Raw genomic sequence first — 23,797 nt, forward strand, 5'->3', positions numbered from 1 at the left:
AACAGCCCCAACTTTCTCAGCCTGTCTTCATATGGGAGGTGCTCCAGTCCCCTGATCATCCTCGTGGCCCTCCTCTGGACTTGTTCTAACAGTTCCATGTTCTTTTTATGTTGAGGACACCAGAACTGCACACAATACTCCAAGTGAGGTCTCACGAGAGCAGAGTAGAGGGGCAGGATCACCTCCTTTGATCTGCTGGTCACGCTCCTTTTGATGCAGACCAGAATACAGTTGGCTTTCTGGGCTGCAAGCACACACTGCAGGCGGCTCATGTTCATTTTCTCATCGACCAACACCCCCAAGTCCTTCTCTACAGGGCTGCTCTGAATCTCTTCTCTGCCCAACCTGTAGCTGTGGCTGGGATTGCTCTGACCCAGGTGCAGGACCTTGCACTTGCCATGGTTAAACTTCATAAGGTTGGCATCAGCCCACCTCACAGGCGTGTCAAGGTCCCTCTGGATGGCATTCCTTCCCTCCAGCGTATCAACCAAACCACACAGCTTGGTGTCATCAGCAAACTTGCTGAGGGTGCACTCAATCCCACTGTCCATGTCACAGATAAAGATGTTGAACAAGACTGGTCCCAACACCAATCCCTGAGGGACACCACTCGCTACTGGTCTCCAACCTGGTAATTTATCAGCAGGCTGCAACTGATTTGGATTAGACCTCAATTTTTTTCTGAAATACTGAGATTGAAAAAACCCAAGGAAAATGGAGGTTAATGGCACTGTAGTGCACAATACCTTACCATCCAGGCTAATGTGGGTGGGCCAGCCTTGCTCACTTTATAGGAAACTCTTGATGAACAAACATCACGCAGATGGAAAGCAATGAGAAAATAAACCCTCATGGTTTCAAGGTTAAATGATAGCTCTTTGTAACAAGAAAGGCTAAATTACATGTTAAGTATTCACTACTAGGCAAATGTAAGGTTGAAGAAAATTAAGCAGCAAATCCATTCTAATGCATAAAATTATTTCTACCATGAATTATTTGACAGTTACCTCTTGCTTCTATTCTGATATAAATTGAAAGTAATGTTTAATTATCTCAATATCCCACTAATAATGAAAATCTCAAATAAATTCAAGGAAAATTGCAAGGGAGAAAGCTGGTTTTAAAAATAAGTTAACTGATCAAAATATTTTAAGCCAAAATGTCTTGCCTGTTAGTATTTTCTAACTAGTATGTTAAAATTAAAATGTCAATTTAAACTAAATCTGCATGGAAATTAATGGACCGGCCTTTCACTCTACCTTGAGTTATAATGCCTGCACCTGCACCTCCAGCTCCACTAAAATATCAAAAGATACTCCATCTTCTAACACCACTCAATTATCTGTTCACGTACCAAACCTGAAAGCAATCAGCACGTCAGGGCCATGAAGGTATTAACAGGCCTTACTGCCCCTGACCACCCCACAGGACTTTATGCTCACCCTACCAATGGTGCCATTTCCCCAAAAGGTCCCATTTCAGCCCTATCCAGGGCTGTTGGACCTTGCCCCAGTGACACGGTAGGATGCTGGTCTCCAGCTCCCCACAGACTTGCCCTGCCTGCCCATGGGCCTCGCTGAGCTGGGTCCATCCATGGGCAAACATCTCAGCCTGGCTTGGTCCATCCCCAGGGAGCTGACTGATGCCAAAGGCTGTCCCCCAGTTCACCTGGCTGGGGCAGGGGAAGGGAAGCTGGCTGGCGAGGTCCTGCTCAGCAGCAGCAGGGCCCGCTGATGCTCCTGATGCATGGAGCAGCCAGCCCTTGTGCCCTGCTGACACAGTCTTCATTACAGATAATGGCTTGCAGACTGGCCATTCCATATTAAAAATGCTAATATAGGCACGCTGCTGAAATGAGATGATACTAAAGCTTCGCACCATGTGAACAGTTCCTCACCCTTTCTTAGCACTGAATGTCATTATCGGTGCAGGCATTTTGTGTTTTGTAAAGCAGCCATTTTTTGTATCATGCATTCCGAGCACATAATTCTGAAAAGGAGAGAAACTAAGTATCTGAGTAGTGCTGAAAAAAGATGGAGAGAATCACAGTATCAGGGAGAACCAAACAAACATTTTCTCTTCAGTCCGTGTAAGCACCTATAGTGTTTTGTGGACATATTCATGATACTTACATTAGCTGTTCTGTACTGACTTCCTTACTACTGAGACTTAGCACAGGTTGTATGCAAGATGAATAACAAAGAAAGGCCATTTTCATAAATTTTAATCTACTTTTAGTCTAAGTAAAACTTTGCTCTATGATTATGTTTTTGAAGAAGCTTCTAGGAAAAAGAGAACAGTCTAAATAATATAATGTGCTTGAAAAACATCAAGCTACTGTCAATCTCTGAGCTGCAGTACCATGTCTTTCTTGCCCTTCCAGAACTTTTCTTTATTTTTTTTTCTTTTTTAAATTTATTTTAAAACAGACATCTCTTGTATTTTCTCATCAGCTATGTAATTCCATCTTTGGTCTAATTTCAGTAGAGAAGATATAGTGGTCTGCTATAAACATATCTGGGTACATGCCGTGGGAAGGCCAGGAGGGCTTAATTCTGCTCAGGGCTCCAGTGTAATGAATGCAGAAGCTGGAGAAGCACATGTGCTTTGTTCATTATAAACAGGCAGCAAAAAAGCATTTTGCCCGTAGATTTTGACCACTTGAACGTAATGGGCTCCTTTCACAGACATTAAAATTACTATTAGTGAACAGTGTATTGCCATTAATTCAAACTCTGTATAATCCTTTAAAAATTCATCTGATTATCTGGATATCAAATCCAAGTTCAATGAAATCTTTGGTGTGCTCTTCCTCTCTTTCTGATCCTTTTTGGCTTCTCATCCCACTAAAAAGTAATAAAAGAATTATTATCTCTGTTAATAAGGTATACCTAAGGCAGACTTTCCAAAAATAACATTTTCTACGTGCAAGTCACTTTAAGTTCAGTGCCCATTTAGCAGGTAGGGAAAGAAGCATCATTTTATGAATCTGTTTCTTTCTTTTTCTTTTCTTTTTTTTCTACAAGTTATACGGAGATCTTCATCGTGATTTAGATTAAAGTTATTTAGATTAAAGATATTATTTCTTTCAAAAAGGTACCTTTCCTGGGTTTCCTCATGATTTTAAAGCCCAAGATCAAGTATCCTTGTGTCGAAGTTTCTCCATGTGTTTCATTTCTCTATAGACAATTCTGTCACGCTGTGTCATGCACCCCCTCAGGTCAGAAACCACTGCAAATATTTCATGGGGTTTTGTTGGTTAAAAGTAGCTTTTTTTTTTTCTAGCACTGCCTGATGTTGAAATCCTGTTCCCTTTGAAACTGACTTGGTTACTATTTAGTGGTGCAACTAAATACAAAAAGTTGGCTTGTGATGTAACCTGTATAAACAGTAACGCTGGTGCCTTATCAGATTCAAATGCACCATTCACAGAAATGACCAATATAAGAAAAATGGTTAAAAGGGATCATTATGGCTCAAAAACATGTCCAAGAGCATTCCATCTAACTTCTGTTAGGCTGAAAGCACAACTAAATTTCACAACATGTATTTTACTAGTAACACTTCTCTATAATATTACCTACTTTTAACAACAGAAATTTCCACAGAAGTTTCATTTACTTCTTTTTAATTTATTTAAATGGGTCATATGGAATGAAAATCCCTGCAAATTTCAAAGCAAAGCAATCAAGGTAAAGAGACTACTTCACTGCTAGCAATATTCTGCTAATAGACTGGGGGAAAAAGTGGGCAGTTGTACTGCTTTGATTGTCCTTGCACAGCAATTCCATTTTAATTGCAAGATAAATGGAAGAATATAATCATGGATGCTAAGGTTAATCCTTTAAAACACATGCATTAAATGTGCCAAAATAGACAAAACCCCTAAATCTTTAATACTGCCTCATTTTTTTATTTTTTATTTTTTTAAATTGTCTAATTTTAAGCCTTAGCAGCTCTCTGGTTTTCAAATACAAAAGAAATTAAAATAATAGAGGAAGGAAAGAAGAATGAGAATGACAATAGAATTAATGACAACAAGACACTGTCATTCCAGAAGTGTGAAAAAGAGAACTGCTTTCATCCTCTATTTCTTAAACCATGCTACAAAGAAAACTTCATATTTGAATCAGGAGAGAAGCTGATGGTTTGGTGGCTCTATTCGTGGGGTGTGGGTTGGGACATGGGCAAGAAGGTAGGCTCCTCTGTTTCCTCCCAGAGATGCTACTGACAATTTCATAACAGACTGTGTAAAATTTGCTGACTGTCAAGCACACTGACAGCCTGCTGGTATCAGACTCTCTCAGGGAAAGCCTTCCTGAATCAGTGCTGTGGAATCTGTGGTGATCTAGGAATGAGGGATTACTATTACCACTTCTCTTAGGTGATGCCAGGAACATTTCAGTATTTCTCAGTATCTCATTGCTGATGCTGCCCCAAAGCTCATGCAAATCCAGCTACTCTCTTTTCTTCACAGACAATTCTGGACTGTTGCCATTAGGACACTTAGGCTAAGTGAATTTAGTGAAGGAGAATTTATGTTGTTGCTGTGGATTGTTCACCTACCTTGCAAATAATTTTAATCTTGAAGCTGTTAGGCAGTTTACCAGTACACTAATACATGTACTTAGGAGCTGTATAGAAAAAAGAGCTTTAAAGTGAAACTGACGATTGTGAGGATGCTGAAGGAAGGGGAAGGAAGAAAATAAATTTTAGAAATGAAATCAAGTGTACCATCCAGGTGCCTACAGCGTGAGCAGGAGAAGATGTGATTGTGCAGTGTGATAACAGTTCTTTTTCTGTAATACTTGTTCTCTATCAAATATGCTTGTGCCTCCCTATTATATTTAGACGTGTACTGCAGGCAATTTCAGGACTACTTTGGTGAGCATGTTTTCTCTCTTGAAGAATGCACAGGGGGGAGTGTAAGATGTGAGATAAAGGGAGCACTAAATATAGAAGTGCTTTAGTGCTGTAAGTCCATAAAAGTGAGTCAACAGCACTTCTTCCTCTTAGAAAACTTGTCTTCTAACATGCTACATGTGAAAGGTACCTAGAGAGGATTGTTTTACTGCCTTTCCAATGGCATCACATGCATTTGTGTGAGGTATAGTCCAGTGAGCTGCCCAGACTATAACCTGGTTATGTTTCTGTTCAGGATAACTGGTGTTATTAAGTACATTTTCAAAAGATCTGTGAGTGATTTAGTAAACAGTATCTTGCAGTCACTTGGATGCCTTCTCCAAGTTTTGGTTTAGTTGCTTGTCATTTAAATAATTTGACAGTTGAAAGGAAATCAAAGCTGTGAGTTGATTTGTCCTAAGTGGGGAGTTCACTTTAGAACTCTTTGTTACTTTGAGAATGACCGATGATTTGGGGTACTGTTTGACCATTAAAAGGGCCTGACTTCAACTTTTTTGAAGGAAACAAAATTCTGAAAGAATTTAGTGTAGTTATCTCTGAACATCCTGACTTCTGGAGCAAGACTGCCTGGGAAGAACTGTGCTGCTTCAGCTCTGGAAGTTTTCCTGACAGAAATTATTTTTGAGATGAACAAGAGAGTGACTGGATGGAGGTGAAGAGAGTGAAAATCTAGTGCTGTATCTGCTGGTGTGCTTTTGAAAATACACGTATTTTTATGAACAACATATTACAGTTATAGGTAGGATTAAAAGCTTTTTACACATTGTTTTATAATAAAAGCTTTGCATTGTATTAAGTTTTTCTCATAGCTTTCCCAAGAATGCTGCCACTCTATCTATTATATTAAGTGAAGGATTTGGAAAAGGAGCTGGCAAATGATAAACACTGCTGAGATACTGAGAGAAATGGGTTAGGGGGACTCGAGCAGAAACCTTGAGGGAAAATAACCTATTCTGGTTTCTTTCTATTATGACTGCTGCCCAATTCAGAAGTTGAAGATGTGGATGTAGAACTCAGGCAATTTCTGAGAGATTTTTACCTGCTTTCTCCAGGACCAAATTTGATAACATATTTTAGCCATCAAATTTTTAGTGAGGAGAAGATTAAAATCTTTGTTGAGAGGGTCATTGCCATATATTTATTTTGCAGACAAGAATAAAAGGATGGTCATTTACTTGTTCTGTTGTCATAGTGAATTTTTGGTTGTATAACTCAAGTTATTCGTACTGTTTACAAGAGTATTTTCAAACTATAGCAAGAGGATATGCATGAAGTCTGAGCTTCAGTGGGAATTCTTTGCCTGACTGTAAAGTAGAGTCAAGATCTCATCCTGAGTACTACTAATTTCTACCTGTATACAATGTTGTGGTCCCAGTAGAGTGAATTTTATTGTTCGATTAGCATTTACTGTAAGATTCTGTGCTCAATGGAGTAGAGACAGTGAAAGGTTTTCATTTTTTAAAGTGACTTCTTTCTTCTTGATGATCATAAATAATTCTCAGGGGCTCAAAACCAAAGTCTGCTGTTTTCTTCCTATCATTTTTGGTATACACTTTTGTTTCCCTTTACGGCATACAGATTTATTTTATTTCTGGGGTTGTTCAGAAGTTACCGTAATGTAGATCAGATGGTTAATTTAAACACAGCTGGCTTTTTTTAAAACCCCAACATGCTTTTAAAAAGAAAACACATAAAGTTTTCTATGAGTTCTGAAAACAAATATACCAAACACAGTATGGGGATTTGTTCTTTGAGTCCTCTGTGTTAACTTTGTGTTTGGGTAGCAGTTTCTATTTGACAAGAAAATATTAGACATTGGATGATATTGCAAGTCTTCTATTCACCACTCCTTTTAAAATAACCTTACTGCAGGAAACAGAAGAGCAAATGTTAAGAGTGGTGGATTTCAGCCACTTGCACTGTGGCTGTTAGTACTTGGATACTTGGCAAGCAAGGTTATGTTTTCTGATGTTGCAATAAACTCTTATTTCTAAGATGCCAGATTTGGCCCAAGAATCTGAGTGGGGAATTTTATCCCAATACTACATATAATCAACTGTGAAACCCTCCAGCTGTCAGTTGTTTTCTGCTTCCATGCCCATCACAAGCAAGATGTCATCACTAGTCAGAAATCTTCTTCCAGATGATGTATGTAGCTTTAATTTTGAGTTTGTATGATGAAAGGAGTAGTGAATGATTAAGCATTCACTAAGGTAAGCTGTAGCTTGTAACTGTTTTCTTGAGTAAATAGAGCAAGGTGTTTAATCAGGCAACGAAGTGCCAGAAACATGTAGCTATACACATCTCAAATGTCACGATACCACAGACTTTTCTAACAGAGTCTCATTGTTTAAGCCTGTCACTTCACCAAAGTACATGGTGTGAAATATTCTAATTCTATGCTAGGGAGCCATAGGAAGGCTCAGACACTGCAAACAGCTGTATGCTTCATTTGCCTTGTGAATACTTCCAGTGACTTTAGTGAGACTAACTATGGAAGTCATCATACCCATAATTCTAGAATTTGAGTGTGCATTGCAAATTGTCTGTCCGTGTTTGTGAGGACTGGTGCAGAATTTAAAGGTATGCTTGTTTGTCATTTAATCCTGCCCATGCAAGCACAAAGGGATGTGGTAGTGGCCTGTTGGATTTTTCCATGAAACATACTTTATATATTGCTTCTGATACAGATACATCTTCCTGAATGACTAGAGGAATGAGGAAAAATTCAGTTAAATAGTAAGTTAAAATTAAGATCCCTGCCGCAAAAAGGTAGCAAACTTGGGACTAACAAATCTTGATGGAAAAACTGTTAGTTTTGCCATTGTTTCTTTGGCTCTGCTCTCAGAAAAATAGCTCACCATGGAAGAGTGATGCCTTTCTGTCCCTCTTCCCTCAGAGAGTTTGTCTGCCAAGTGACCTATTTTTTTTTACAAAGTGAAAGAATGAAGAGCATAGCTATGTATCTTCCTTCAATAACCTGATCAAGGTTCTCTACAGAGTGTCAAAAGACAGCTAATGCTGTGAAAGGCTGGGGAATGAAGAGATAAAAGCTGTCATGTACATCTCTGAGGCCTCCCAGGGACAATTAGGGCTTCTACAGTATCTGGAAGTGTACTTGTTGATCATATCTTAGCAAAATGAAGTGTGTGTCTTTTAAAGTTTCGACTCATTTATGTCCATTCAGTTGTTTAATATTTTATTTCTTTCAAACTATATAATTTGCTGCTAAAAGTCTCCTAGACTAGGAGAAACGTTAGAAAAGCTATAGATACATATACAGGCCATAGTGTGGGAACCAGTCAGCTTAAACTTCAGCTGCAACTTCTAATGCTTCCCCGCCACAAAAGCAGTGGGGAGGTCTGAAGGGTGTGATTATTTAGCAAATGGTATAACCTAATCTTAATTTCAACAAGCACTAGAATTTAGCCTGTAAGCACAAACCCCATGCCTCTGAATCACTACAGTTATGATCCAGTAATTCCTTCCTTTTGTACAGAAAATGTTTTGTCCTCTCCAATAGTACCCTGGAAAGACCCTGTAATCCTGAATGGTTAAAGATAAGACAAGTTACACCCTCTAACAAGAGTTTGAATGGGGACAGACAAATCTTTAACAAGAAGACAAGCCTGTTTATAGTGGCATTTCCTTTTCTACTTATTTACCTGGGACACAGGTGTACTAGGAAAGGTGAAGTCAAGACTGTACCCCAGCAATTACATATTTTGGACTGTGCTGGGATGCCAGCATGTCAAGTATGGTGCTTCCCAAGTAGGTAGGCTATCCTCTGAAGAAATATCCACTGTGTATCAGTAAGAATTTGGAGCACAGTTACAGTTAATCCCTAAGTAAACAATACACATAATAAAAAAGCCTACTTACTGCTAAAATATAAGACCATGGAAAATAACATGAGAACTGGGTAAACAGACTGTACACAGAGGAAAACTGTAAAACTCTGAAATACTGTTTGGTGGAGAAAGAAGCCTGATGGCTGTGATATCTTGTGGGGATTAAAGACTAAAAATGGCTTGAGGCTTTTCACATAAGCACAGTATGTTCAGAGGGAAGAATGCTTTCAAGTTTGGCTTCAAATATTAAAACTAAATTTAAAGAGTAGGATTTTTCAGACATTCGGGTGAATGCACAAGCTCTCAAAATGCTTTCTATGACCTCTGATAGGAAAAACAAAAAAGACGAAGTAAGCATTCCTCAAACTGTTCAATAATTAAATGCATGTTTGAAGTGATATTTTTTCCTTGCCTGGCTAAATACATGTTTAAATTGAAAGTTATATAACTGTAGAAAAAAGGCTGCGGCACAGCGGAATCTTGAATTATGTGCAGAACGGTTACAGCCAAGATTACCTTAATACAGCTATTTTAGCCTTAACACTGTGCAAGTGCTCTTTGCTCAGCTGGAAGAATTGCTGCCTATGAATTCTGAAATGCTAGAGCAATTTTTTGTGTGTGTTTGCAGCTCCCACTAACCAATTTTGGATGGTATAACTGAGGGACAGGCTTGGCTGATCAGGATTACATTTTGGCTTTGTTTTATGTGCAGCGTGTATGTTATTGTGAGCTATTTCACTGAAGGCTACCCCCGAGAGCCTTGGTTGGAGAGAGGTTTCTTGAGAAAAAGAATTAGCAGAGGAGAGTGAGAAGAAAGGAGAAGAAGAATGTGTAGAACAGGGCTAGTTACAGATTCTACATATAGAAAAATATGAATTTAGGATTGGATCTAAACATGAGGCTAATGTATAGATGAAAATATCCTTTGTACACTATTGCTGTTCTGGGATTGTTGCCCCAGGGAAACAAGTATGATACAAAGACAAAAGAGAGAGCTCAAGAATACAATGTGCAGGGGAAGAATCACTGTAGAAAGCAGACTTTTAATTTCATAAGGAATTTTGAGCTATGCCCATTTAGAAGCACAATATGCCTCACTTGACTTGAATTTGCTTTGATAGAAAACAGGACATTTTGTTCCTATTTCAACCTTCAAAATGTTTTAAAATATTGCAGTAGAAGAAAATCTCAAAGGAGAACTCAAAACACCTTATTCTGAAATTTCTCAAAACCCTAACTTAAAAAAAAACCCAAAAACTTTAAAATTCTTTAACTGAAATGGTCTCACTTCTGCTAAATGTTTGTTTGGAGGTTTTTTGTCTGCTTTAATTTTGAGTTTGCCTCCTTTGTTGGTTTGTTTATTTATATGCTTTTTGTAGAGAAATATCCAGACTGAAAAAGCTCACTTGTAAATTCTGATGGCCATACTCCCGGGTTCTGCAAACTTCCAGTGGTACACACACATATACACAATTCTCTGAATTAGCATTTTCTTAAACTAGCCCAAAACCCCCAATAAGTGTTAGCTGAGGCTTCGGTGATATTACAAGGTTCATCCTGGTTCTGACCGTGCATGCCTGTGGAGCTACAAGGCTGTTGGGTAATCACCCTGAAGAGCCTCCATTTGTTTCAGAGCCAAGCTTGGAGTGCTTATACCAGTGACTGGGACCAGCCTAGTTGCCTCCCATACCATATGTCTTCAAGGCATTTGACTCTTTTTTACTTCAGACCCTTCCCAGTTTTACTGAATATCATTTTCACAGTTGCTCCAAACGTAAGTAGGTATCTGCTGTCTTTAAATTTTCTGAAAACATGTCAATATTTTATCTTTACCCTGTTTAAATTGTACATAGTTGTATCTGCCCTTTGGTTAGCCAGGCTGAGTGCTCTCCTCATCATTGAAATGCAAGCCATTTCTGACAAATCTTCTCTTACAAAGCAATTAGCAAAATCATTTTATTAAAAAAGAAAACACAGAAAGACAAAAGGAAAATCCCAGTTTTGAAATGAACTAATTTAAATACGTGGTCATTAAACAATGTAAAAACCACAACCGCTGTACCTGTTGTACTGATGCTAAAGACTGATTAATTGCTTTTTCATCCTTACTGTGGTGATCCTTAGAAATCTGAAGGATTAAAAATCTATGACTTTTTATTGCCTTCTGGCTGTGAAATGATTCATTATAAGTGGGCTTTTATTTTTTTCTGTACATTTGATTAAGTAAGAAGAGTCAGGAAAAATGATGAGACAAAGAGTGACCTTTGTGACTTAGGAGAAGATGAATGTCCACTGATCTACCCCCTGAAGTCAATTATGCTTCTTGTACTATTTTGGGTACTTCGGGGTTTGGCTGTGGGTTTTGGTTTTGGAGTTCTTTAAATAAATCTGAAATCTCAGTGAGGTCAATCTTGCCTCTTGTGTTTACTGCCTTACTTCAGCTAGCCATAAAATAATTGTTGTCACTCCTTAAGCTTTTGGCATGCTTTAATGTGGGCAAGACTCACAGGTTTGCAATTCTATCTCTTCCAGAGAGACTTGTATTTGCAAATCAATTAAACAGGTACTTGTCCACATCAACAACTGATCACCTCCCTGATGCCAAAGGCTAACTGTTGTATGCAATGGAACACCAGATTAATACTGGATCTGATTTCTTTATTACAAAAAAAAAAATAAAATAAACCAACTAATGTTTCCCAATTACTGCTATAGTCCTGAAAAGTAGATTTGGCACATAACATGGATGGCTTGGATCAGGTTTCATAAAGAGACAGATTTGGTTTGACTCTGTTCCTGCTCAAACTGTTGACTCAAGAATTTTTGATAACCATTGTAAACACTTCAAATGCTTTCCTGAGATCATGCTTAATGCCACTGCTCTTCCACACCCAACAACTTGCCAGAAGAGGAATTTTAGAAATACTAGCTAAAACATCTTGACAAGCTAAACATTTTTTAAAATCAGAGTAGGTGGACTTTGTTGACTTACTGCCAGCTACAGTATCTGTCAAAGAACATAAGCTGTGCTACATAGAGTTGATTAAAGCTGGTGCCAGGAATCTACAGATTCTGGACCCAGTCTCATTTCTGCTATTTAGTAGTGTCACGTCTTGAGCAAGTCACATCCTTTTTGTCCACATCTGTTCCACTGCCCATGCATTAGGGACAGTATTTACCTACTTCTTTCAAAGAAGGAAGTTTTGAGGGTATAAACCCTAAGGATTATGACCTGCCCCATGCATGTGCATTTGGCACACGTTAAACAGCTCACAGCCTCTCAGCAGAAATGCTCCTGAGCAATACAACCTTTGAGATTTTATTTTTTTTATGGTTTTGAACTCAAAAAATCTGGTAGGTTTGGTCAGGTTTCAGAATTTTAGACTTTTATTATGCTTTCCATAAACAACCCACTGAAATAATGTTATCTCTTTTTGTCTCTCTTCCACACATACTGTGCTTGGCATTAACATATCTGAAACAGGGAACTTGAAACTTCCTTCTGGTAATGTTATGATTCCAGCTACATCTCAGTTATACAACATAAATGCCTAAAAATACAAATTCTCAAATCTTTCTTGGGCAAACTCGATAATAAAAGTAGTGAACAATTAACATTTCTAAAATGCAGAATTTCAAACACTTAGAGCCATCCTACTTTCTAATTCTCTCTTTGTCAAAACACTAGCTTGTATACCAACATGCAACTTCAATTCGTAACAAAAAAAAAAGTATGGTTTTCTTCATTGCTCTGTGTGAAAGGAATTCAGCATGATCTGACACACTATAGTATTCCTGACCACTATATACACCCTAAAAGAGCTTGAAGATTATTAAAAACAGACGCAATCAGTCTCTTGGGTTTGCAGCTTCAAACACATGCTCACTCTTTCTGGATGTCAGAGTAAACCTTGATTTAGAGCTTATGCATCTTTATAGTTTTAAACTATCTATAACTATCTTCTGGATATTCAGCAAACCATACACATTCTCCAAAATCTGTGACATGTTACTTCTCAAATTCTATGTGTATTACGCAGCATTGTCTTTCTGTAGTCTCTCAGAAATATTTTCCTTCTATATTTTCACTCTCCTTTTGTCAGCGAAATATATTATCATATTGAAATGACTATATGAATATATTATCATATAGTCATATATTATCTCTTAATTTGGGGGGCTGGATGCTGCACTCTTAAATGTTAACCTAAACACAAAAGTGGAAGTACTTCAAAACAAAGTAACCTTTTATCCTTTCTTTCTGTTGTCCTTTCCAATTGTTGGCAAATAAAGAGTAAACCATGGTTTGAATTTGAGCAACTGATTTTACCTTTATCAATTTCAATTTACTTCACACCTTTACAGGAGGTAGATACAGCAAAGGGCCTCAAAGGAATCACACAATAAGGATAAATGGTAGGAGTCAATATGGTAGTTACAATTTATAGACTATTAGGTGCATAATCACTGCAAATCCTGTTGTAAATATCCCTTTAGAATGTAATCGAAAGAGTCACAAAAACAGGTTGGTCCGGACTGTACAACCTTAGGGTGAGATGAGAAAACGGTGCCAATGGGGTGTTATGAAATTGAGATTTTTTTTTAAAAAGTGTGCATATAAACTTAGACATTCAGAAAAAGAACAGTTTTCATTGTACCATGCCTAGATCTCAAGTATAACTATATGTGAAAAGATAGCATAAGTTTCAAAAGCTGTCTATACTGTAAGACCAAAGCAACAAATTTGCCTCCTAAAGTGAGTAGCCATTTTTGAAAATGCTGCCCCAGGTAAGAATAGAATTGTGCATTGTTCTTTACTCTGATTATCACCTTGCTCTAAGTGGAGGCTACTTTTAAATACTCATCTAGAAAGACCACTTGCTTAGCAAGTGACAAACGCCAAGCATTTTGAGAATCCAAACAGCCAGTATGAACCAGAACTAGATTTCCAGTTTCCAGAAATCCTTCTCTCTATAGCTGCCTGCTGGTGTTTAACTAGCAGTTCTTGAGAAAGTATTTTCCTTTCTGGGTGCACAGCAAGTTATGCAAGTGGATACCCAGCATCTTCTCAAAGAGAAAGTTCTCCTTTACCTGAAAAGGACCATCTGACAACAACCTATCTTTTGTGACAAGCCATGCATTTTTGCCTGATCACATCTGAGTTTAAAGACTGCAACCAAGGAAATATTAACAACTCTTTTCCTCTTCAAAAAATGCCATCAATCTATGAACACTACAGAAACCAGAAAAAAAACCAACACCCCAAACCGTGTACATGTTTTAGAAGCTACTAAAAAAACATGCCAACTACTGGAACCCAGCCTAAAAATGACATATATCTTTTTCCTTGATGAGCCGGAAACCAGTGTAATCTGTCCGGTAAATACACAAAAAGCTTATCTAGTTCATTTCATGTTCATCTCAGGTTGATGCACTTAATTATTTCTTCTATTAAACAGTCCACTGCTGCTTTTTTCTGCTTGCAGAAAGTGCCAGTGTTACAGGAAAGAGATTTTATGCTCAGATGACCTGGGATTAGAAGAACAATCATATTTATATTAGAGATTTGTGTTTGGGGGCAGATTGCTTTTGAGTGTGTAGAAAGTTTTTATGCTGACACTCGTCTGTGTTATGAAATAATTTCAAACTCTGGGATGGTATCAGATGTTATAGTCCAAAGAATCACAACTCCTGGTTTTGGATAAAAAAAAATCTTTCAGTCTTATTAGAAAACAGAAGAAAACATATGGTATAATAGGACAATTGAATGGCATTGTTTGCAGTAAAGCTGATATTTCAGTCATATCCGCAGTGTTCTCTTGAAGTAGGCTATTTTGCTTGACAAAGGAGGATTCAATACATTCTTTTATATTACTGTACCAAATTGGATTAGAACATAATAAAATGGGGAACGTAAAATAAAGCCCTCTGGGATTCCAGGCGATGCAGTGTAATAAGATGCACAAGGAATTAAAATGAATGTGCTCTTCAGCAGTATGACAAACTTGTGTAGTTGCATGAACCTTCCTTTTTGTAGTGTGTTTCCTTGGTTTATCCCTCCTGTGCTGCACTCTTTGTTGATCTACATCAAGTGAATTTCCTTCGGTAAGTTTGCCCACCATTGGTCTGTTCTGTAAATACTATTTAAAACAAGACATTCAAATATAAAGTTATTGAACACTTGCTACAGTTGATACAGTTTCTGTTTGCAATTATAAACAGGCCAACAGCACTCTAAACTTTGCTGAGATTTCTTTTAGAGGTTCATTACTATTGCTTGCTGGCCTGGTTTGGAGTGCAGCCACAGGAGTTTTCACTTCAGCTGTTTCACTGAGTAGCCTGTAGGGTTCAGCTTCTGCTGTCAGTCTGCAAGATATCTAAGCTATGCAGACAGGAAAAAGTGCTGAAACTTGGTTTCTTAAATGATGCTTGGAGGGTTTCTCATAACTTCATGGAGTAAGTTCTAACCTTTGAAATTTTGAAAATGTTAATTAGTAAGTGGAATACTCCATACTTTCATTTATCTGGTACTTTTATCTCAGAACTCACATTACCCAAAATTGGATTTTGTCTCCTAAGTACTACGCATCATTTGCTTTGAAAAGGTCTCTGTTAGCTGAAAACCCAGTGACGAGTCTAGATGGCAGGTCCTGTATTCTGTTTGGATAAACAGGGTTACACTTCACACAGGAATTCATATTCATCAGAATTAATAAATCACTTCAGTCCTGAATTCAATTTCAGAGATGACAGGAAATCTGATTACAAAATATATGCTGCATTGCTTCTGAACTTTATAAGGGGAAGTGATTAAAAGAAAATACCAGAGCCACTCTTGCCTAAATTAAAGCATGGAAAAAGGCCTAGTATGTATCAAAGTAACTCCAGTGTGCATGTGCATTCAACTTTTAGCTGATTTTAAAACTGAAGAGAAGTTGAGCTTGGGACACTTAATGCTGTATGAAGACAGGCTTTCACTTAGAATGACTGTCATCTCCTCTGTCAGTTTCTTACTTTTCCCTTGCAGTTGAAGAGCACTGACTTTTCATAGAAAAGCCAGGTTCATCCTCCTGTGACACTGAGTGTCCATGACCCTGCCTGTACCTTGAGTGAGGGAACTGCTAGTGCTGCTGCTGCTGCAATTTCATCTTAGCGTGGAAGAGTATTGTGCAGTGGGTGCAGAGCACATTTCACACAGGAATATATGTAACACTGACTAAGAACACCGAGAAGTCACCTTAAAATAAGGTCAATATCAATTTTCAAAAAGAAATTCCGAACGAAAAGATGGATTTAATCAATTTGGTCAGTAATATGGGCATGCTACCCAACCACAGAGGTTGTAAAATGAGGGTCTGAATACAGGAAAGTTATTTGGCTCAGAACATCCTATACTTTCAATGGCTACTTACGCTCAGCTAAGCATATGCTTAAATGCTTTCCTGAACCGAGGTCTAACAAACTCACACTTTGTCTTACTGTTAATGATGTTTGGTTTATTTGACTCTAAAATACGTACTACATTTGAGTATAGTTTGACATAGAAATATTTACTGACTTCTGGCAATAGTACCTTCAAGGATTTCTGTAATGTATCATTCTCATTGAAGGTCTGATCTCCGTAGGATGAGTGTGATTAATTTCTAAGAGCATTACAAGGAGGTTGGCTCATGTTTTGAGAAGAAAGCTCTTTCTTTTACAAAAAGTAATTTTTGCAGGTTTGTACCTAATCACTAATTGGATTCCTGCACAGAATTTGATAACAGAGACTTTGGGATAGCAGAAATATGGACTTCTAAGTTTCCCATTCCCCTATGTAACAAAAAGATATGAAACAAAGAGTTAAACTATTTCAGTGTTTTTCATTGCTTTCATGGAACAGCACTGTCTGAAATCTATTTTCCCGGTTTATAGAGTGGTGGTATCTTGCTTTATAAGAATATAGTGTTCTGAAGGACTGAAGAGTACCACATGAGAAATTCTGAATCTCCACTTCTGGCTGATTAGTATGCTGTAGTTTATATGGCGAATCACGCAAAACACAGAAAGGCAAAAAAAGAGAAGCAGTATGTCCTTAAGTAAGTTTTAGATTAAGTATGATTAAGAGGAAAACATTCTCCAGCTTTTCTATCTCATCAGCAGGGCAATGACTAAATCCACTATCTCCTACATAAGACATTCTTTAATATGTCCAAAGAATCAGAAGTGAAGACTGAAAATTTACCATCAATTTCCTTGGATTAAGCTCAAAGCTTCAGAAAGAGAGAGAATAGTTTCCTTCACAAATGTATCAGACAATTTCAGTTACTATCAGATTAAAATAAAATCAGAAACAAAAAATTTTAAAAAAGAAAATTGTAATACTTACATTGGTGACATATTCAATATCCTTCCAAATATTACATTCCCTGGGAAAATCTGCCAAATCTAAAAAATTATCCACTACCACTTGGCCAATCAAGTCATGCCTGGAGAATCTGTCAAAGTCATACACAGAGAAATGGAGCTTCCTTGCATTCAAATCATTGTATGGGACTGTAAATAAAAAAACTTCATCAAATACTGGATTTAGGGTCTTTCTGTGCACTTTAGTCTGGTGTTTTGTTTTCCTGTCAGGAAGCAGATATATCTTCACATATGGATCTGAAGTTCCAGAGAAGTCCTTTGCTGGCAGGTTGATGGCCTTGTGTATCTTCACTATTAACTGCTCTAAATCACAATCATATTTCAGAATAAAGTTCAGTTTTCCACATGCCTTGCTATTGCTCCTCCGGCCATCGTCTGTGTCCACTGATCTTTGTTTATACAGCTCTGGCTTAATGCGGCCAATCCCTGTCAGTTGCTCCTGTTTCTGAACCTGCTGGATGTTGAAGTCGGGGTTGGAGAGGTTGAGCTGTCTTCGGATTGAATTATGCCTTAAGTGGAAATGAAAGAATTGAAACAGATTGTGTTGAATATGATGAGAATGTGTGCACATACACTAAAGATACTGTTCTCATTTGACATATATTTGTAATGTAGAATGGGCTCAGATTTTTACTTCCACAAAGTGATAAAGCATGATACCCAACAGTTGTGAGAGCTCCCCTTCAGCATTAGACTGCTCATACCACATAATTTTCTGTTCCTCTGTCTCAACCTAGTGGTATGTACTCTCCAAACATTGCTGAAGACAGTGACAAAGGCAAATTCACAGCCATTGCAAAACCAAAGGATCTGCCTTACTGGCAAGTATAATGCGATATAAGAACTGTAGATGTTCTTATCACTTACCATTTTCAACTGAGGTCTTTGGATTTCTGCCAGTGAAATGAGTTACATTATGTAAATGGGAGTAGGATATGGCCTATTTTGACAGCTGAGCTTGCTGATTTCTGGTTCTAAGGCAAAGCTGGACAAAGGAGGAGACTTCTGCATTTTAGTTACTTAGTTACTTGATTATTATGACTACATTTACAAGTGGGCTGTTCTGGTCTGAAATGGTTTGTTGACCTCCTCAACAATTGTTTTGTTTTTTCACTCATACCTGATGTAATAAGCTCTGTGGTACTTTGGCTGAAAAGCTCCTTTAGTTTCATTACTCTAAGGAGAGAAAGTTGCTTTTAGCTTCGGTCCAGTGAAATTTATTACCTGGAGTCACTCAGTTACTGTGATTGAAATTTCCACTTCATGAGATAGTAACAGAAATCAAATTTGCAAACACTGTTGGGGTAGTGGGATGTGAAAACTGGATTAGGTAAAATCCTAATCTTATATGAGTTGGATTCCACTTTTTTTCCTATTCATATGCAGCAATCATCCAGAGTCTTGGAGTACCATGAGCTGTGATTGTACATATAAGGAGCATGTGAAAAATGCTAGCATGGGATTAGTCCGAAGCTATTTATGTTGATAATCAGCAATAGCTCCTCTGCTATCACTGTTCATTCATTCCTTGTGAACATATGTTTATGCATGCGTAAAACAGGAACAGCCTCTTATATACTAACCTATATTTTCTTGTATAATAAGTACATAACTTTATAGCTATATAATAGTCATTTCAGGATAAAATATTAGTATGTTACAAAAAAAGATTTTTATCATTCAACTTTTACGCTCCTCACCAAAGTGGGAGGAATAAAATGAAGGGAGAAAGGCTGGAGAGACAGTTTAGCAAGGATTGTGGTGGGGCTGGTGCCTGGTCTCTGTGGCCACAGAGGAAAGCCACAACCACTCAGTTTATGAAGGAAAGCAGCAGAGACAAAGGTGAACAAAGGGTGCAGTGCAAGGAAGATGGGCCCCTCCTGATCAGTGAAAGAGTCTTTTGGAGAAGACCTGATCAAAAGTAACAGGCAATGAAAGAGAGGAGTAAAATACAAAGCCTGTATCAGGAAATTATATTGGATATGGGTGGGACTTGGACAAGTCATGCCCTTGTGGGCAGAGAGCCAGTGCAATAAAAACCTGCTGGAGAGAGCCAGACTGGAAACAGCTGCCAGAAGCAAAGTCTGCAGAGATTGACAGGAGTGAAGACATTGTGCATGCACTGAGGAAGCTAAGGCAAGCTCTTTTACAGATTGGGATTGCTGCTACTCCTTGTGAGATGACTATGCTGTGGCGATACTCTGCATTAATCATTTGATTAAATATCAGAATTGCTGCCCTGTTGTAGCAGAGGAAGTCTGTATCTGACACAATACTTTCACTGTATCAAAGACACACGAGAGCTCTTGGTGTTATGTCAGATATGAATTTCTGTTGCTAATGAGTCTTACATGTATATTTCCCAGCAGTCTGAAAACAGCAGCACTAGCCCTGTACTGTACTTATGGGCTATTAGTCCTTAGCTGGAATTCAATCTTGTGTGTGGCAGTGTGCATGCTTCAGTACCCATAACTGTGGCTTTGACCTCCTACAACAGTATAAACCCAAGTTATTCTTATGCTAATATAAGGAGGAAGGGCACCTCGATCTTTTACTGTGTAACATTAACAATGTTCTGGGGACTTCTCAAATTCTTTCTGTGATGTGTTTTGGACAACTGGCAATTATTGAATTGGCTGTTGTCATCATTCCCATGTTCAGGTATGCCTGCAGGCACAAGTCTTGGCTAAATTTGCTTTCCTAGATGTCCAGGAAGGAGGCTAGTAAAGAGCATTAGGGCTAGTGCTGTACCTTTCCAGCTGAAGTACATCTGCTTTGACTCAATACATCTTCACATGTTGATCCTTTTTCTTACTGTGTGAAACATAATGCTTTTATCACCTGCCCCTATACACACACTTGCCCTCTCTTTTTTCTCTTCCCTCCTGTTGCCCTCCTTCAGTTGCCCTCCTTCAGCTGCCCTGAAGACCCCTCTGACTCTATGCTCTCCACAACATTCCCCCCACAATAGTTGTCACTATTCCCTCCACAGCCATGATTATATCTAAAATCTATGATTTTTAATCCTATTTCTAACTTCCAAGTGCTGCATTAGCTTGCCCTACTTTTCTCCTTTGGCTCTTGTAAAATTTTTGAGGACATATCACTGAGTATTCAGCAACAGTGCTGAGTGCAAATGAACATGCTTCACAAGCTAAATCTAGGTTGTTCTGGTGCTTTAAGAGACACACAGTGCTCTGTTTTGTCCAGCTTCTGAGGGAAAGGCACAAATGAGATAGTAGTTGATAGAAGAGTGGAGTAGCATTGTGGTCCTGTCCTTTTAACCTATGAGGTTTGCATACCTCAAAGAATAACTTGCAATTTTATTTCAAAAAGAATGTGGCAAAAAAATTATACATTCAGTGTACTGGATAATCAAGCTGTGCTCTTTTGACTGTACCTGTATTCATTAATATCAGAGAGAAATTGGAGTTACTGACCTATCAGAAGAGGTTGGTTCAGTGACCTGACGATGCATTCGCACATTCTGTACACAGTTCTCCTTCATTCCTGCCTGAGCATCTAATGGAATATCAGGGGAGGTGTGGCTGATCTTCATGGAGGATTCCGGATAGGCTGTAGGCTGTCCCAGATAATCCTCACTGTAGTCATGGTCATTGGTCTCTGTATCTGTGTAGTTCAGTGATTCTTGTTTGTTGTCTTTGCTCCCAAATGGCAGACCACGCTCTCGCCAAGGGATCCAACAAAGCTTCCAAGATACGAAGAGAGAGACACCAAAGAGAGCAAGGCCACAGGCTGTGACAACTAAGGACAGCAAGCTTATTGAGATATCTGGAAACAAGAAAAATACATGCATGTCACATCTTTGTACTCCTTGGAGCATTTTCAAGGCTTATCTTGATAGAACTTAGTTTACATTTTCTCTCTGAAAGCTGGGTGGGATGAAGGCCATTCTAAGCATGAAAAGGGCTGTTCACTTGTTCACTCAGCTTTCTACTGATGAAAAAGCAGTGCCTGCTGTACATTTTGTCTTGTCTTTATTTTCATGTAGTGCAGTTACCTTCATCTCCTTTACCAAATCTACTACATTATTTTCCAGAGACTGTAATTATACTCAAGCACATGAAAATATGCACACATGACATGATTTTTTTAGGTATTCAACTGAAGTATCTTGTTTCATTATTTTAATTCCCTTCCTTTCATCTTACACTCATTTTTGCGAATTATATTGGACTATCAGTACATGGCTTGCTATTTATAATTTAGTTAGGTACCTGTATCTCTTAAGAAGTTGAGATTTTTCTGGTTTTTTTTTTTTTTTTTTTACTCCAAAGGCTTTTTGGGTTGTTTTTTTTTTTTTTTCTGTTTCAAACTTCTGGTCTAAAAAGGAATGTGGAGATGAGTTTTCTGTAGTTTTCCCCATATTCCTAGCATTATCCTATTCCATAATCATATCAACACAAGTAAGTTACAACTGGGAGAGGCTTTTTCTCTGTTTTGCTTTAAGTTGCACATTGGGAAAATGATTCAGTGGAAGAGCTGTTTTTATTTCATCTTTTATTTTCCTTTTAAGTGCTTTTGAAACGAGTTTCTCTGTGGATTACACAATGCATCATGCCTTAAACACAATTAGTAAGAATTCTATTTTACTGACTCAAATTATAAACACAACCTGATCAAAGCAATCCTTCACAGTGTGTATAGGCTCAGAATGTCAGGCTGCATCTCTCTAGCCTAAATCTGCAAAGGATGGCATGAAGTTGAAATGTACTGCTCCTACTAGCACAATTACTTAAGAACGACAATTCAGATGAAACTGCCTCAGTCAGTTGGGAAACGGGGCAGGGAGGAGTGGGGAAGGAAACAGTATTTTTCAAAAAAGTGGGAAGTCAATACCTTCTGTCCCTGCTGTGAGTCTCATCCTCACCAGCCAGCCAGATTAAATGCCTGCAGAGGGGGCAGTGAAACTACAATCAGTTTCACCCAGGAACTGCCCGGTTTATTTTGCATGCTGAAAACCAATTTAAAACAATTTTAGCCAGCATGGCCCTTTCTGTCCTTCTCCCAGACATATGAAGACAAAGCTCATTAACAGTGTGGACAGAACAGCAGCTGCTTTGAATTATAGTGAAGAGTTTCAGAGCTGAAATTAATTAAAGAAATTTCTCCTGTGCATAAAAGGCAATCTGAGAGAAAGTGGAATGGTGCTTCTTGGTATTTTCTGAAAATTTACTGGTAAACAAGTCTGGCAGCAGAGGCAGAGCACAACCTCCCCCTCTGATTAAAAAGCAGAGGAATTGGGATGCAGCAGTGAAATAAGACCTTCAGAAAGAAGCAATTGGTCTTGGATTCCTTGGAGGAGAAGGAAGAAATATGTCAAGAGGTCTGCAAAAAGGTCACATTTTCATAAAACTGGTTCAAGTAAATGATCCAGCATTGAAAGAATGAGAAATTGAGAGCTATCATAAACCAGCCAGAAGATTGCAAGGTAAGAACTGGAGACTGCCCAATGCCAAGAATATGTGAAGGTGAGGAACCAGTTGAAAGGTAGACCAGCAGTAGGGTCTCCTACCTTGAGGATAACTTTAGCAGAGGACACAGTCATTGAGAGAACTGACATAATGAGATAAAATACATGAGAACAATATGGAGAATATTTCATTTGGAGAGTTTGAAGGGCTTTAATAATATACCTCTGTGTTTAATAACATAACACTGAGAACTCTATCTCACAGTTTACTTTCAGAGAAGCTGGGTAATAAGCAGTTCAGGTAACTTGCCAAGTCACAGAATAAGAAGGGATTACTCTTCATCATCTTGATTTTACTCTTTTCTGACTCCTTAGGAACCATTTTCATTAGAAATTTTCAGTTCTGTGGGTGGAAAGGGACAATCATGTATCTGTCTTACTTCCGTGAAAGACAGTGGGGCTAAAGAGCACCCCTCCAAACTGTGCACTTTCATTGGACAGTATTTTTCATATATTTCACATCTCACTGGCAATCTTCAGCAACTGGGCATGTCCCGTGCCAGGGGTTGGAACTAGGTGACCTGTATTTAAGGTCCCTTCCAACCCAAACTATTTTAAGATTCTTGAATAGCTGAGGTGAGTGCAGTCCCAAGTGAAGAGATTTTTGGCTGCACCCTGGTGCTGCATTTACATTAGCCTTTTGTACTGTTATATACTGTATTCTCTGTAACTTTTACTCCCATCTTTCCATATGTCTCAGTTTTTTTAAGCCTGTTTATCTGTATTCCCATGTGGCAGCAGTACTCATCTGATGTCAGTGATTTCCTCTGGTTTGTAATGAAAGCAGGATAAGTCTTTACTTGTTTGTCCTCTGCAGCTCTGCAGCACAGTAAGTGTTTCTCAAAAATCCAGCTACTTCTCAATTCACTCTGCTTTCACAAGAATTAGGGCAATGTGTTTTCCAGAGCAGTATAAGTCTAAACTACAACTGTGAATCAAAGTGCAGGCAAGCACTATAGGCAAAGCTGAGCAGCTTACAAGCAGGCATGAGCTTTGGGGACCAGTGAGGAAAGGCATTATTTCAGAAGGAACAGGGTTTTTTCTTCAGTAGCACTGAAAAAAAAGCAACATATAAATTCAGTGTGCCACGGTTTTGATGATCATCTGTGCTCACTTATAGCAT

General features: G+C 38.3%; 1 protein-coding gene across 1 annotated transcript in view; it reads right to left on the reverse strand.

Moving 5' to 3' along the window:
* Nucleotides 1-23,797, reverse strand: part of SYT9 (synaptotagmin 9) — a 71,472-nt gene that overhangs the window by 18,929 nt on the left and 28,746 nt on the right. Inside the window, exons 2-3 of the mRNA XM_034065730.1 lie at nucleotides 20,621-20,972; nucleotides 17,143-17,689 (exon numbers count right to left, since the gene is read on the reverse strand). Of these exons, the coding sequence (XP_033921621.1) occupies nucleotides 17,143-17,689; nucleotides 20,621-20,972 (899 nt within the window). The remainder of the gene's footprint in view (nucleotides 1-17,142; nucleotides 17,690-20,620; nucleotides 20,973-23,797) is intronic.

The sequence above is a fragment of the Melopsittacus undulatus genome, chromosome 8 (genome assembly GCF_012275295.1).
Source record: "Melopsittacus undulatus isolate bMelUnd1 chromosome 8, bMelUnd1.mat.Z, whole genome shotgun sequence".
Classification (NCBI taxonomy): Eukaryota; Metazoa; Chordata; class Aves; order Psittaciformes; family Psittaculidae; genus Melopsittacus; species Melopsittacus undulatus.